Source organism: Symphodus melops (genome assembly GCF_947650265.1).
Source record: "Symphodus melops genome assembly, chromosome: 11".
NCBI classification, from domain to species: Eukaryota; Metazoa; Chordata; class Actinopteri; order Labriformes; family Labridae; genus Symphodus; species Symphodus melops.
In genome coordinates this window covers 13,853,883-13,866,732 of record NC_136701.1, presented here as the reverse complement: position 1 = coordinate 13,866,732, position 12,850 = coordinate 13,853,883, and the positions used below count along the sequence as shown (strand labels likewise).

The 12,850-nt window shown below is 40.6% G+C and overlaps 2 protein-coding genes across 3 annotated transcripts; one reads left to right on the top strand and one right to left on the bottom strand.

The window, feature by feature from the left end:
• Positions 1–2,350, top strand: LOC306831198 (serine protease FAM111A-like; the record flags this gene model as incomplete). Its single annotated transcript, XM_079355146.1, has 3 exons — positions 1–57; positions 267–362; positions 443–2,350. 3 exons carry the CDS (start codon positions 1–3, stop codon positions 2,348–2,350), a joined length of 2,061 nt encoding a protein of 686 aa, XP_079211272.1.
• Positions 2,351–3,719: 1,369 nt separating this feature from the next.
• tpst1l (tyrosylprotein sulfotransferase 1, like) lies at positions 3,720–11,297 on the bottom strand. 2 transcript variants are annotated; one of them, XM_079355017.1, is made up of 7 exons: positions 10,969–11,297; positions 9,334–9,435; positions 7,969–8,638; positions 7,254–7,412; positions 6,873–7,126; positions 5,617–5,818; positions 3,720–4,342 (listed from the first exon to the last, which is right to left on the bottom strand). In XM_079355017.1, the coding sequence occupies exons 3-7, from the start codon at positions 8,374–8,376 to the stop codon at positions 4,307–4,309; spliced, it is 1,059 nt and encodes a 352-aa protein (XP_079211143.1). In that variant the 5' UTR covers positions 8,377–8,638; positions 9,334–9,435; positions 10,969–11,297; the 3' UTR covers positions 3,720–4,306. The 2 variants fall into 2 exon arrangements, with proteins under 2 accessions (XP_079211143.1, XP_079211142.1); XM_079355016.1 differs by lacking the exon at positions 9,334–9,435 and having other exon boundaries at positions 10,969–11,294.
• Positions 11,298–12,850: the final 1,553 nt, after the last annotated feature.

Sequence of the window (12,850 nt, the reverse complement as noted above, 5' to 3'; positions counted from 1 at the left end):
ATGTCGAAGAATCGGTCTAAATCTAAAAAAAATGGACCAATGGACAAATTTGTCAAGGTACAGATTTTTCTTCACTTAAATCTAATTAAGTCTTGTGTATCTAATAAAGTCAAGCTATACTAAAAATGTTGATAACTACAGGCCTATTGATTGGTGAGAAATCGTTGAGTGTAAGCAAATATTATTTGTATTGTCTTATATTTGAAATAAATATTTGCACTTTGGACTTTCTTGAGATGACATAACATGTCTGTGTCTGTTGTCAGTCCTGTAAACCAGAAACCCCGTTGATGTGTACCAGTCCACTAACTCAGCGTCAGCTGCCATCAGCTCAAGCCTCCCCCATCACTACAGTTAAACAGGTATATCTAATTAATTTTGTATTTACGAGTGTTTTTATAATGTCATAATGAAATTAACAATAAATGTGTTATATTTCTAGGAAGAGGAGCCACATGCAGTCCATTCCTTTGTGTGGGTGGGAAGTGACAAGAAACCCACAAACTTAACCTGCAATAAGGCAGGAACTATTGAGCAGTCACTGAAGAAGAGTGCACAGTTCAGAGAACTTGCAGAAAAGAACAAAAACAAAGAACTTGTCATTGTAAGAGATGGGAAAGCTGTCAGCTCCCACTTCCCATGCAGCTTCATTAAGAATGAACGTCTTACTGTCAGTTACATTAAAGCATCAGACAAGGACAAGCGATCAGCTGAAAGTCTACCCTCCAGAGGGAACCAAAGACAGGGTCCCTCTGACGAGCTTGTGGTGTTTCATGTGGCGACAAAAGGAGGGAAAAAGATAGCACAAATCATGAAAAACAAAGAATTTAAAATAACCTTTGAGGAAATTACTGTGTATGCTTATAAAGGAGAAGAAGTGATAGATGCACTGAGAAGCGATGGACGTTTACTGACAAGAGTCTTCCAAACAAACTGTGCGCTCATCGATAAAAACACTGACGTAAGAACTGAAATGCACAACTTAGTTGATGATCTTGATGGTAAAACTTTCAAGATCAAAATGATCAACCAGTCTACTCCACCAGAAAGTCCACCTGAAAGTCTTGAAGATGCAGAAGTGCCTCAGAATGAATCTCAGAAATCTGACTCTGAGAAAAACCAAGATCCTCAGCAGCACTCGACCACAGACGAGTCAGTGACTGACAACACGTCACAGGAAAAATCCAAGCAAAATGGCAATATACAGCCAAAAAAGATACCCAATTCAGAAAAGCTAAAGAGTCAACTATCTTCCCAGCTTAGCGAATGGATTGACAGGATGAAAACTAGAGATCCTAAGCTTTCGAACATCCAGAATCTCTTCCGTGAAGAGTATGGAAAAAGTGCTCAGACATGCAGAGACGTGAAAACAATGAAGAAACTGATGGATCTCAGTGATTCTGTTTGCCATGTCAGGATAAATGGGAAACCTGGCGGAAGTGGCTTTCTCCTGTTTGACAAGTTTGTCCTGACAAATGGCCATGTGGTTGGAAAAATTTACGAGGAGAGTACAAAGAAGCTTTTACAGCCGATGACTGTCCATTTCTCTTTTGAGAGTCTGGGCCAGGTGGATTCAGGAGCAGAAGTGGAGGAGGTCACAGGCTTTGAGTACTGTCATGACGCCTCAGGCCACATGTATGACTGGGCTTTGTTAAAGATCAGAACTGATCAAAAATTACCGCGGTGTCTCTTAAAAAACTTTGGTTTCCTCCCCAGTCGTGGAGGAATTTGCATTATTGGGCACCCCGATGATGGTGTAAAGAAGATCGACCCATGCTTTATTGTTCCCACTGATAACCGCATCGAGGTTGTAGCGCAGCACCACCAGGAAAACCCAGATGGTGTTCTGGAGGACAGCGTGCAGTACAGGGGATACCAGGGGCAGATTAATTTGATAACCCAAAATTTTTTTGAAAACGTGTTACAATGTGTTCAGAAGCCAGTTCTCACATACGAGACTTGCTTTTATTACGGCTCTTCTGGCTCTCCGGTCTTTGACGACCACTGCAATGTTGTTGCAATGCATTCAGGAGGATATGTATACAAAAACAGAAATGGTAAAAAGAACAGTGTCATAGAGTATGGCTATCCTTTGTCCTTCATCCTAGAACACATCATCATCCAGATGGTGGAAAGAGAAAAGTTTGATGTGCTGAAGGAATACCTGGCTTGTGATTATGGACAACATCAAAACATGATGACCAATGTGAAGAAATTGGTTGAAAGCAGAAATCTCACATCATTTAAAAATGGATTCAGCCGCTTTGTGCAAACAAATGAGGAAAGTTTGAAGATGTTCTTCGAATTTTTCCTTCAGAACGATGAACCTGTCAACATGGACACTGACTAAGTACAGACTGTGCACAGACGTGTACAGTAGGCCTATCTGACATGTCTGTTTTCATATAGCAGAACACTTTATCAAAGGGAATGATATCTAAAGCTAAACTTGGTGTATTCATTGTTTGAAACATCACTTTCAGAAACGTGTTGCTTCATTTTTCTTTCATTATCTTTGCATGCTCCTTTTTGTTAACCCTCTGGGGTCTGAGCCTACTTTGGCTGTTTTTGGATTTTGATTTTGCCTTTATATACCACATTTAAACATTTACCACACTTTTTTTTTTCTTCCTCAGGACAACTTCACATTATGAAGGGTAATTATCAGCAAAAAACAACAATTTGTAAACAATGAGCATGGTCTTGTTACCTGCTCTTTTGTTAATGTTGACAGACAAACAGTAAGGTCCTTTACCTGCTTTTGTAAAGTGTCTCGATAACGCCTGTTATGAATTGACGCTATACAAATAAAGATTGATTGATTTATGATCTGACCATTATTTCTTTACTTTAATTCAGCTTTATTGGCCAGGTATGTTTAACACACAAGGAACTTAGCTTCGGTAGACTGTCCTCTCTTTGTACATTATGTAAACATTAAATATGAACAATTAACTAAAAATATAAAAAATTAAAGACTAATGTACAAGACTAAATACGATAATAGTGGAAATTGATTATCTTTACAGTATTTAGATTATAGCGTGTGTAGAGGATCAATTAAAACGTGCTTTCAGGCTGGCATATGTTGCCATGGCAATGGATACAGGCACTTCTCTTGGTGGGCACACCTGTTCTGTACCCTTAAGTCACCTGTCATAAAGACCACAACCTGAAACACAGCAGGACAGAATTGTAACAGCGCTATGGGCTCTCTACCCTGTGTGTGTTGCTGCACAGGAAAATGGCTGTACTGCTTTAAAAAAGCCCATCCCAATTTAATGCTCCGTCCTTTGACAAATACAAGCAGGTCTCAGTTAGAGCCCCCTCTGCATTAAGTGTTGAAAAAGTCAGTAAGACACAAACATGAAAGATACATTTCAACGATTCTGTCAACAATTCTCCATGTTGACTGATTTGGGTGTATGGAGACGTTTTATTTTCCTCAGTCTGTCAAGTGTTTTGGTGAACATTTGCTCTGTGTACTATAGAGCTCAAATTAAAGAGAAGTAGAATTGCTAAAACTATTGAAGGTTAGCAACAGCAGTGTTTAACTGGTTCAGACAGAATTACTGTAAGCAATCAAAAAAACTAACTGTACACCAGGTAAATTCGTGCTGCCCTTGCAGCACTAGAGGGCGCTGTGGCTCAGCTGGTCTGGTCCATCACAGTGTATGGTCCAAGTCAGGCTGAATAACTGGTTAACAAAATACAACACATAAGTGACACGAAGAATCGGTTTTATTCATGGTCAACATTAAACAACAATTAAAAATCCTCAGTTCAGAATAAACAACGTTAGATTCCTGAATAAATGATCAACACCAAAATAATTTATTTAAAAATAAACATACGTCTTCAAAAATATACAGTCATTATGCTTGATGAACATTGACTGAGCTCTCAGCAAGTGACAGATTTGTCTCATGACACATTCACATTTGTGGTGAATCATAACATACAAACATGTAGAAATACTTTCATGTATGAGGTGAGAGAGGACACATCAAAATGAGGTTTCAATCTGTTGCTTCAACGTGAAGGAGGTGTAAGACGCAGCAAACTTCCTGAAGCAGATAGTCCATGTGTCATTCATATCAGAGATAGAAACCTGAAAACACCGGGTTAGTTCATGATTTGCTCACTCCATTTATTGTTCTCAAAATCGCGAACAAGTCTTACAGACAAACTACACATGGAACAATTAAAAAGCATTCCTGTGAGGTGAGATCACTGCTGAACTGGGAGTCCGGTTTAAGGTGCATCCATTTGCAAAGCCTAATTAAGAGCAGTTTCTTCTCTGCACCTAACTGGGGCGTGGAGTCTCTGATGCCTTCGAACTCTGAGGAAAGAAAAGTCAGAACTATCAGAGAAGGGCAAAAGTAGGATTTTGTATTTAAATCATGTGACAGGTGCTTTACAGAAATCTGATGTAGCTGATATAATGTAAGGAAATGTGACTTCACTCTAAGGTTCTGTGGGAACAGTGACCAAACGTTGTGATTGGTTGGTAGTTGTTGTGACTTGGTAACTTTAAGGATAAAGTGACATAACTCTAAATCACATTGTTACAAAACTGCTCCTGTCAGCAATAAGTCTAACTTACTGTTTCATAAGCCGATTATGCAAAGAACTAACCAAAAAACATTTGTCGGCTTCTAAACATGTACAGAAAATCTTCTTTCATGTAACAGGATCTCCACTTTAACTGAGTGAACCCTTGATTTACCCTTTTGATCTGCTATAAATCCATCCAAGTCTGAGCTCTTTAGGGGTTTCTGTCAACAGTCTTGTTTTCTTTGGCATTCACATATTACATGTATAACAAATTCATAAAGTTATGTGTTGTGTGCAACTTTTTGATCCAGTAGATGTCGCCCTTGAGCACCAGCATGAAACCAAAACAACTCGAGCAGCATTGTTGTGCTAGCAGGCTAACGGTAGCACCCTTTAGTTTGTACATTCAAATAAGCAGTGAGGACATTAAGTCATTCGCTTGTAGATACGGCTCAGACAACATCACGTGTCAAGTGTCACACTCATTGTAGACAGTCATGACTCAGAGTTATTTCTAGAGGATATACTGGATTTCTGCTATATTTATGTGCAAAATGTCACACATTCAGTCCTTCAATGTTAATAAAACGTTTTTTAAAGTACTGTATCAACTAACTTTAAAGTTCTTTAGTATGTTTTCATCATTATAATTTGTACATCTTCCCCTAACATCTCTTTAAAGTCTAAATAGCCGATATGTTAGTTATATTTCTTCTATATAATTCTACAAACTTTTCACCTGCAAACTCACTTTTCTAAGATCTCAAATGGCAACTGAGATCATTATTGCCATACACCAAAGAAACTCAAACAAATAATAAACGTCATTTGATCCACTTCTTTGTTTGTTGGTTTCCTCAAACATTAAATGTTTTACAGTGTACTTGACTATTAGAGGCTACATCTGATTTCTGCTAAAGTCACGTGGGGCAGAGTCAGTACAACAATGGAAACAAACGTCCTTATTTCAGGATGTCTCCTGTTAACAGAGAGGATAAGAAGGTAAAACAAGCCGAGTATCTCCTCATCATTCTGTTAGGTACTAGATGTCTACCTCACCTGTGAGTAGTTGTATGACGGCGGCACAGATGCAGGTCTTGTGTAGTCGGGGGGGTTAGCATGGGGGTCGTAGCCCAGACGAGCTAGCATGGGGGCAATTTCCGCCATGTCACTCAACACGTCAGAGGGAATGTTCCCAACCCACTTAGAGAGCGCGTCAGTGTTCACTGGCTTCATCACCTGGTCGGTGGAGCGCTCCACCCTACACACAAAAACACAGAAGATGTTAAAGTTTCTTGTGCCAGTTGTTGCATAACATCAAATACTGTAGCCTTAATCCCTACACGCACACACGCCAGGTTTGAAGCAGCAGGACTCTCACTGAATTCCCAGAGTTGGCCTGTAATCACTTGCTCTACTTGATTCACAACGATTAAGAGAAGCAGCACAAAGTAAACACCTACTAAGGGATGGATGCACGATCAAATGGACCTTCAAATTTTTGGATGCTTAATAGATAAAAAACACTGGACTTTGCCTCAAACGTTTAATATCTTTCTTGGAAATGTAGGACGACACAGACTGCAGGAAGAAGGCACGTCAGCTGAGGGCCATTACAAAACAAAAGGACTCCTACGCAGCACTATTTGATGACACAAACCAGAGTCCAGTAGTCATGTGACCTCCCTACTGTGGGCGGGGCTAGTAGAGATATTTCTTACTGATCAATAAAGTTTTAAATTACCTTCACTTCCTCTCTTTTACTCACATCATGGCACACAACAGAAGGATAACAATTATCTTATTCAAGTGATTTCACATATATATCTATAAGTACTATAGACGTAAAGTAAAAGCCTTTGAATTTTGATTTGAAAATGTGAAATAATGGAATTTCAAACATTAATATCAATAATAATTAAAATAACAATAATATAATTAATGTAGAATAATGTAGACAGCCCGAGTAAGAACATATAACAACTTCAAAGCTTTTGAAAAGTACTCAAGGTGATATTAGACCTTGCATAAAGAGGATAATTTAAGGCATTTCAATACTTTACAAAACTTGTAACGGTTACATTTCAAACTCCCACACTTGAACTTTAACTGTGGTAGTTAAACCAGTTTCATGTGCTGAGGTTAAGCTGAGCCACACAAAACAACAACCACCTGCCTTTCCAGTAAAAATCTACACGCCTCTGCACATTGAAGTGTAATTTTAGTCTGGATACAACCACAGCTAGGTGGAGCTCTGTGTGCACACACACACACACACACACACACACACACGCACGCACACTTCAAAGACTCACTTGGACAGAGAAACACCACCAGCCTTTCCGATCAGCTCTTCGTGGTGCAGCACTGATGGGTCCCACTGCAGATCTAGGAAGTGAAGCAGCTTCTTCATCTCCTCCTCGGCGTGGAGGACGAGCTGCTCGTAGCGGACTGGCAGACACCGCTCCTCCCCGGCCGCCTGGCACTGACTGAACATGGTCTCCACCGCGCTGCTCCACTTAGTCAGACAGTCCCTGTAGCTGGTCAGGTCGAAGCCAGAGATGGTCACCTGTGGATGGATGGAAAGAAAGGAGAGATACAAACATGTGATACACATTCTGTGACAATATATTTTACTTCCTGTGTTCACACTTCAAAAGAGGCTGTTTCTGATAAGAGCAAAAATCCCAGCATACCTTGCGTGATATCATGGAATGAACGGTGGCCCGCCCATCTCGCAGCATGAGCACAAATTTGGCTTTGGGAAAGATGCGGGACAGATATGAAAGAGACTTCAAAGCAAACGGATCTTTGTTGCAGAGGCGTGGAGCCGGCTCGCCGTGGCCGACTATCACCTGAAAAATTAAAATTAAAAAACGCCTTTATATACGAGCCTTTTCTATTTCAAAGAAGAAGAACAGCGAGCTTGTCATGTTTATACTGAGGCCTAAATACGACCATGAGTGTAAATCCTACTAACAGGGATGAGCACTTGTTCTAATATAACAACGTTTAGACACTTCACTCAAGGTAGACGAGTTATGACTGAGTGTGAAGAAACATTTACACAAATAACGTCTTTTTTTACTCATTTTAAATCACAAATTTAAAATGTTGGGACACATGATTATTTTCTTAAATATAGGTGGGCAGCTAAAAAAATGTTGTTTTTTTTTAGATGATTGAGGGGGACGGGTGGCCTAGTGGTGAGCGTGCATGCCCCCTGTACAGAGGCGAAAGTCCTCGAGTACATCAATAGACAAAGCCTGAATGACGTCACCCATCTCAAAAACGAGTATTAGGTGATTATTTGTTTTATGGGATTAAAAGAAAATGTCATTAAAACAGGATGGATGGATGAATAGAAACAAGAAGCTATTTGAAGTTGTTATTTTGGTAGTTGGGACAAACCTCTAACAGGAATGCTCGTACTGCTGAGTCCAACACCTGGTCTGTGACCCCGGCCTCGTCCAGTCGTATCCTCTCCTTCACCGAGCGGCTCCAGGTGGCCCGCATGGCCAGGAGACGGGGAATCACTCGAGTCTCTTCCCCACAACGCACGTGACTGTGGGCGTCCAGCATGACGCGCATCAGCGTGGTGCCGCTCCTGGGGAAGCCTCCGATGAAGATCAGGGGCGTGTCTTCCGGGAAGTGTTCAGTCAGGGATAAACTCTGATTGGCCATCCCCAGGTTGAGCTCCATCCACCTGTAACGATGGCTTTTCGGAGGGCATTCCACGCCACTCATGCCCAGGTAAAGCAAGGAGGCGGAGCAGAAGAGCACGCAGCCCAGGAGGAGGCTGGATCTGCTGCTCCTCATGGTGGCTTCATAAAATTCAACAATAAACGAGGATTCTGGAATATGGGATATTTGTTAAATATTAGGAACGATCAGTTTAAGAGTTCACTTGAAGCGGAAGCGTGGATGAGGAAGGTTTGATCGAAGGCGATGTCCAGGTGGGATGATCAGGGGTGGGCAAGACGGCTATTCACTCCTCCACAACTCCTCAGCTTTGGTGTCGCAGGGCAGGATCCAGGCCTGCTGCGCTCCACAGCTGGCCACATCTCTTAATCATTATTACCTAAACAGAAGAACACATTATAAAGACTTGAATTAGAAACGCACAGAGCCTTCATCAGCTCATCAGGAGGCTCCCGTGTCAGGACTTCAAATGTACTCCAGTTTAGGATTTTACTTCACGACAAACAAACATACCGTCCACCATCATGATGTATTATATATTTCCAAACATCAGCCGCTGAGCTGCATGATGAAGCTGTTATTGGCAAGGTGTGATTTCTGACTGGCGACATGACTCTGACTTCGAGAGGCTGAATCACACCCAGTTTTATTTTGCATCTGTCCACTGGGACGATCCAGACTGTGGAGCAGTATCACACTTCACTCTAATTACTGCTTCCTCTTTAATTCTCACAGACAGTTTCTGCCACACAACACCATGTGTGTCGGATCAGGTTACAGTTGACGAAACGTAGACTAACGCAACTTCCCCATTTCTCTTCTTCAGTGTTCACTATGAGGCATACTTACATCAACATGTGCGTGTCTGTAGTTCCTCTATTTTTTTATTTTTTTTTTTAAGCACACAACAAATGAATACACTCAAGGTTGTTAGGAGAACAGAATTCAGCTTGTCATTATCTTCAAGAAGGTTTCATTTACTGGTTACGCTCACTGTTTGAACTATTTCTGAAGCTACTTCACAGATCTTTAACTTCTCTTTTCCCCTTGTTCCCCCTGACGTCCCTCTCTCACATGCACTGTGGTATTTCTGTCTCGTTGAGACTGTTCAGCGAGCCTGACATCTGGATGCCACGTGGGGGAACACTCCTCTCTCCGGACTGGAGTAGCTGGCCTCTAAAATTTGATGATCAAAGCAAAAAGGGGAAAAACAGCTGGAAATGAGGACATGATGGCCTGGCTGGGTGACCGAGGTGCTGCCTTAAGCCTTGCTAAGTCCACGGGTATTTCCACCAGCTTTACATGTAATTCTAATGCATTTCCATGCAGAGATTAAGCCACTTGGAGTTTATGGAGAATTAGGCCAGCGGTTTAAGACGAGACTGGCTGGTTTATTTCACCCCCATCTATAAGGACTTTTCCTCAGTAAAGGGCCAGTTAAGCACAAATACAAACAATTATTTTCATTATTGATTCATTTGTTGTTTTTCTTCTTGATCATCATTGTGTTAATACAACTCTAAAATAGCAAAAACTAAATGACTATAGAAGAAGAAGAAGAAGAAGAAGAAGAAGAAGAAGAAGAGATCTTTCAAATGGCGAAGATGAGAAACAATACAAACCTTTGCATAGAATAAAAGACGTGATAACTGTCAGTTATTTTTAAGTCTGTTGACTAAACAAGTTTCTGTTCCAGCTCTATAATATACCTCTGGTATTATCTGGACATTCAGGTAGACATACCGTTAAAAACACTAACCATCTTTTTTGGAGGGGAACCTTAAAAGATATTATAAGTGATAATAATCTCATAAACATTGTTTTGGAAGGAAATACAAAAACATCTCAAATGTCAGTGACTGAAACTACCTCCTTGGTTAGACTCTTTTAGACTCGTTTCCTCACAAAGTGGTTTCCGCAAAAACCTGCAGCTCTATTCTTGGGTCTGACCTTGAAGAAGGCCAGTGAGTTCTCTGATCAGGGACAAGTCACAAAGTCTAAACACTCAGAAACAGTGAGCTGTGTTCTGTCTGAAGGAGGGGCTGACATCTGCTTTACTTTTTAGTTGCAGGCATTTTTGGTGACCCTGGTGCCTTAAGGTTACATTTCTGGCCAGCAGGTTATCAAGAAACACAAGACGTGTGTGTTCCTCGCAGCAGGAGGCGACGATGACACAGATTTCCTGCCTAAGGGAGAGATTTAACTCTTGCTTTTTAAAGACTTACAGCAGCGTACACACTATTTGAACAGAGAGGTTGAATTATCCCTTTACTCCTGTACAATTAATGTTTCAAAGACAGCTTCACAAAAACATGTACTGCATGTCTTTAAGGTCGGGCTACTTTGCAGCTGCTTCATGGTGGATATTTGTTTTGCAACCTTGCAAAAAAAAAAAAAAAAAAATGTGGTGAACCAGGTGCATATTGATGCAAACAACTAAAAGCTATATCACCGCGGTGTGTGTTTAAATATGATTATTGCACAGCTTTACAGTGAAGGCCCAGCAGCCACGAACATCTGGACTGAAGATACATGTCTTCAAATATGCACCCGAGGCAGCAGGCGGCCACCAGGTGAATGACCTGCTATCAGACATGCACACCGTGACAGACCAGAGGACACCCATATCCGACAGACAAAAAACCCTGGTTAATAACATTTTACCTGCTACAATTTATTTATCTGTGAGGAGGCAGCTCGTTCACTTACCGACGTCCGTGAAACTGTCGAAATCCTGAGAAAAAAAACACACATCAACCTTGATCCAAAAGCCGAAACCAGCAGCTCCTCTGTCGACGACCACATCGGTGTTCTCTCTCTCATATGTGGGCGAAAGAAAGGGCCGTGATGTCTACGGCATATTTGATATGTAAAACGCACAACTATCCTTGTTAACGCTGTTTTCCTGATGTAACTTTGAACCGTGAGAAGTCGAGCTGTATCCACCGCTGGGAGGAGGGAAAAAAAACACACGCCAGCGAGCACGAGCTCAACCAGGCAGAGAAAGCAAGGCGCTGATTGGTCAGAAGCCCCTTCTGAATACTAAAGCGCATCTGCTTGAGCTCACCCGATTGGTGGAGATGTTAAAGGGCAATTCCGCAGCAGTGACACCACAAGATATGCTTGAGGCTTAAATGACTTTACTTGCATCGATTTGTATGCTCTCAGCTAAAAGCCCTGAGGGAAAATGTAATCACAGTGTGAATTTTAGTTGAGGTTTAACTCGCTCTCATTTAATTTGCCCACCTTTTCATTTGTACGGCACATTTCAGTGACTCTGGATCTTCATGATGGATTGCAGCCCCTGAGGTGAACCTCAAAACATAAACCTGTCAAATTACTATAAAGAAAACATAAATAATCTCTGAAATTCATGAATAAGTAAGGAGATACTTAAATAATCAATGAGTGAAGCACTCGGAAGACTATTGACCAGATAGGTGTTAAAATGTTGAGCTAATCAATTAATTACTTTTTTCTAATGTTGAAATGGGTATTTTATATTTGTAAACATTGGATTTAAGACCTATATAATAATAATGCATGCACCCCAATAACTCTTCTGCCATGTCATTGGTAAGGTGATATGGTTTCGTTTTATTTAACTATTATTTCAAAACATTCAGGGCCTTAGCTTCCCTGGAAAACTAGATTGTCTTCAGTGTTACTAAATTTCCCTCCAACAGGCCCATGTGACGTCCTCGTCCAACATTGAACTAAAAATTGTTCTACAATTATAAGATTTATCAATAAATAACAGAAAAACTCAATGTGGAATAACACAAATCCTTGATGCTAACAGTAAATGGTCACACAGAATGACAGTGTGTTATTCAGAGGTGTTCAGTTTGAAGATGACCCTTATAAAGACCACAAGTCGAAACACATCAGTCTATTTTAATAATAAAGTTGATCCTCATATTGCTGCAGCATTTTGACCCCTTCAGTTTTAAGCTCGACAGACATTGGGCTACTGGGTGTGATGTTTGACTTTAAATCAGGGTCCATCACTTTACTTTTTTGTTTTGTTTCTTATTTTGCAAAGCAAGCACAGGAAACCGATATAATGCACTAACAGGAAACTCAAAACGGAAAGCTACATGAGTGTAATCAGCACATCCTTCCTCTGCTGTTTCACAATATCGCAGGCCAACCATTTTAAACTTTTTTTTATGAATCAGCCTACATTAAAATCATGTTTAGGTCATAGCATCGTCTCAGACTCTAACCGCACCGTGTGAATTTGAATGATTACCATGAAACCTGATAAACATGGTCCCACATTTTAACAAGGTCCAACTGAAGCACTATTATACACAAGTCAATCCTAAAATTCAGTAAGGAGTGTAATCCCACACCAAAGCACACTGAAGGTCTCTAAATATTAGTCTGACGATGGATTGTTGATTGTATCTTGTCTTTAATATTTATGTTGTAAATGGAGCTGTTTTGATGCAAGACAACTTTTTGTTTGTGCGTATGTTTTCCTGTTCTTAACTTTTCCTTGTTCAACATTGTGATTTAAATTTTTTCTCACTGTGTGAATTGTTTTAACTGTGAAGCACTTTGTTTTAAAATTGCTGTATAAATT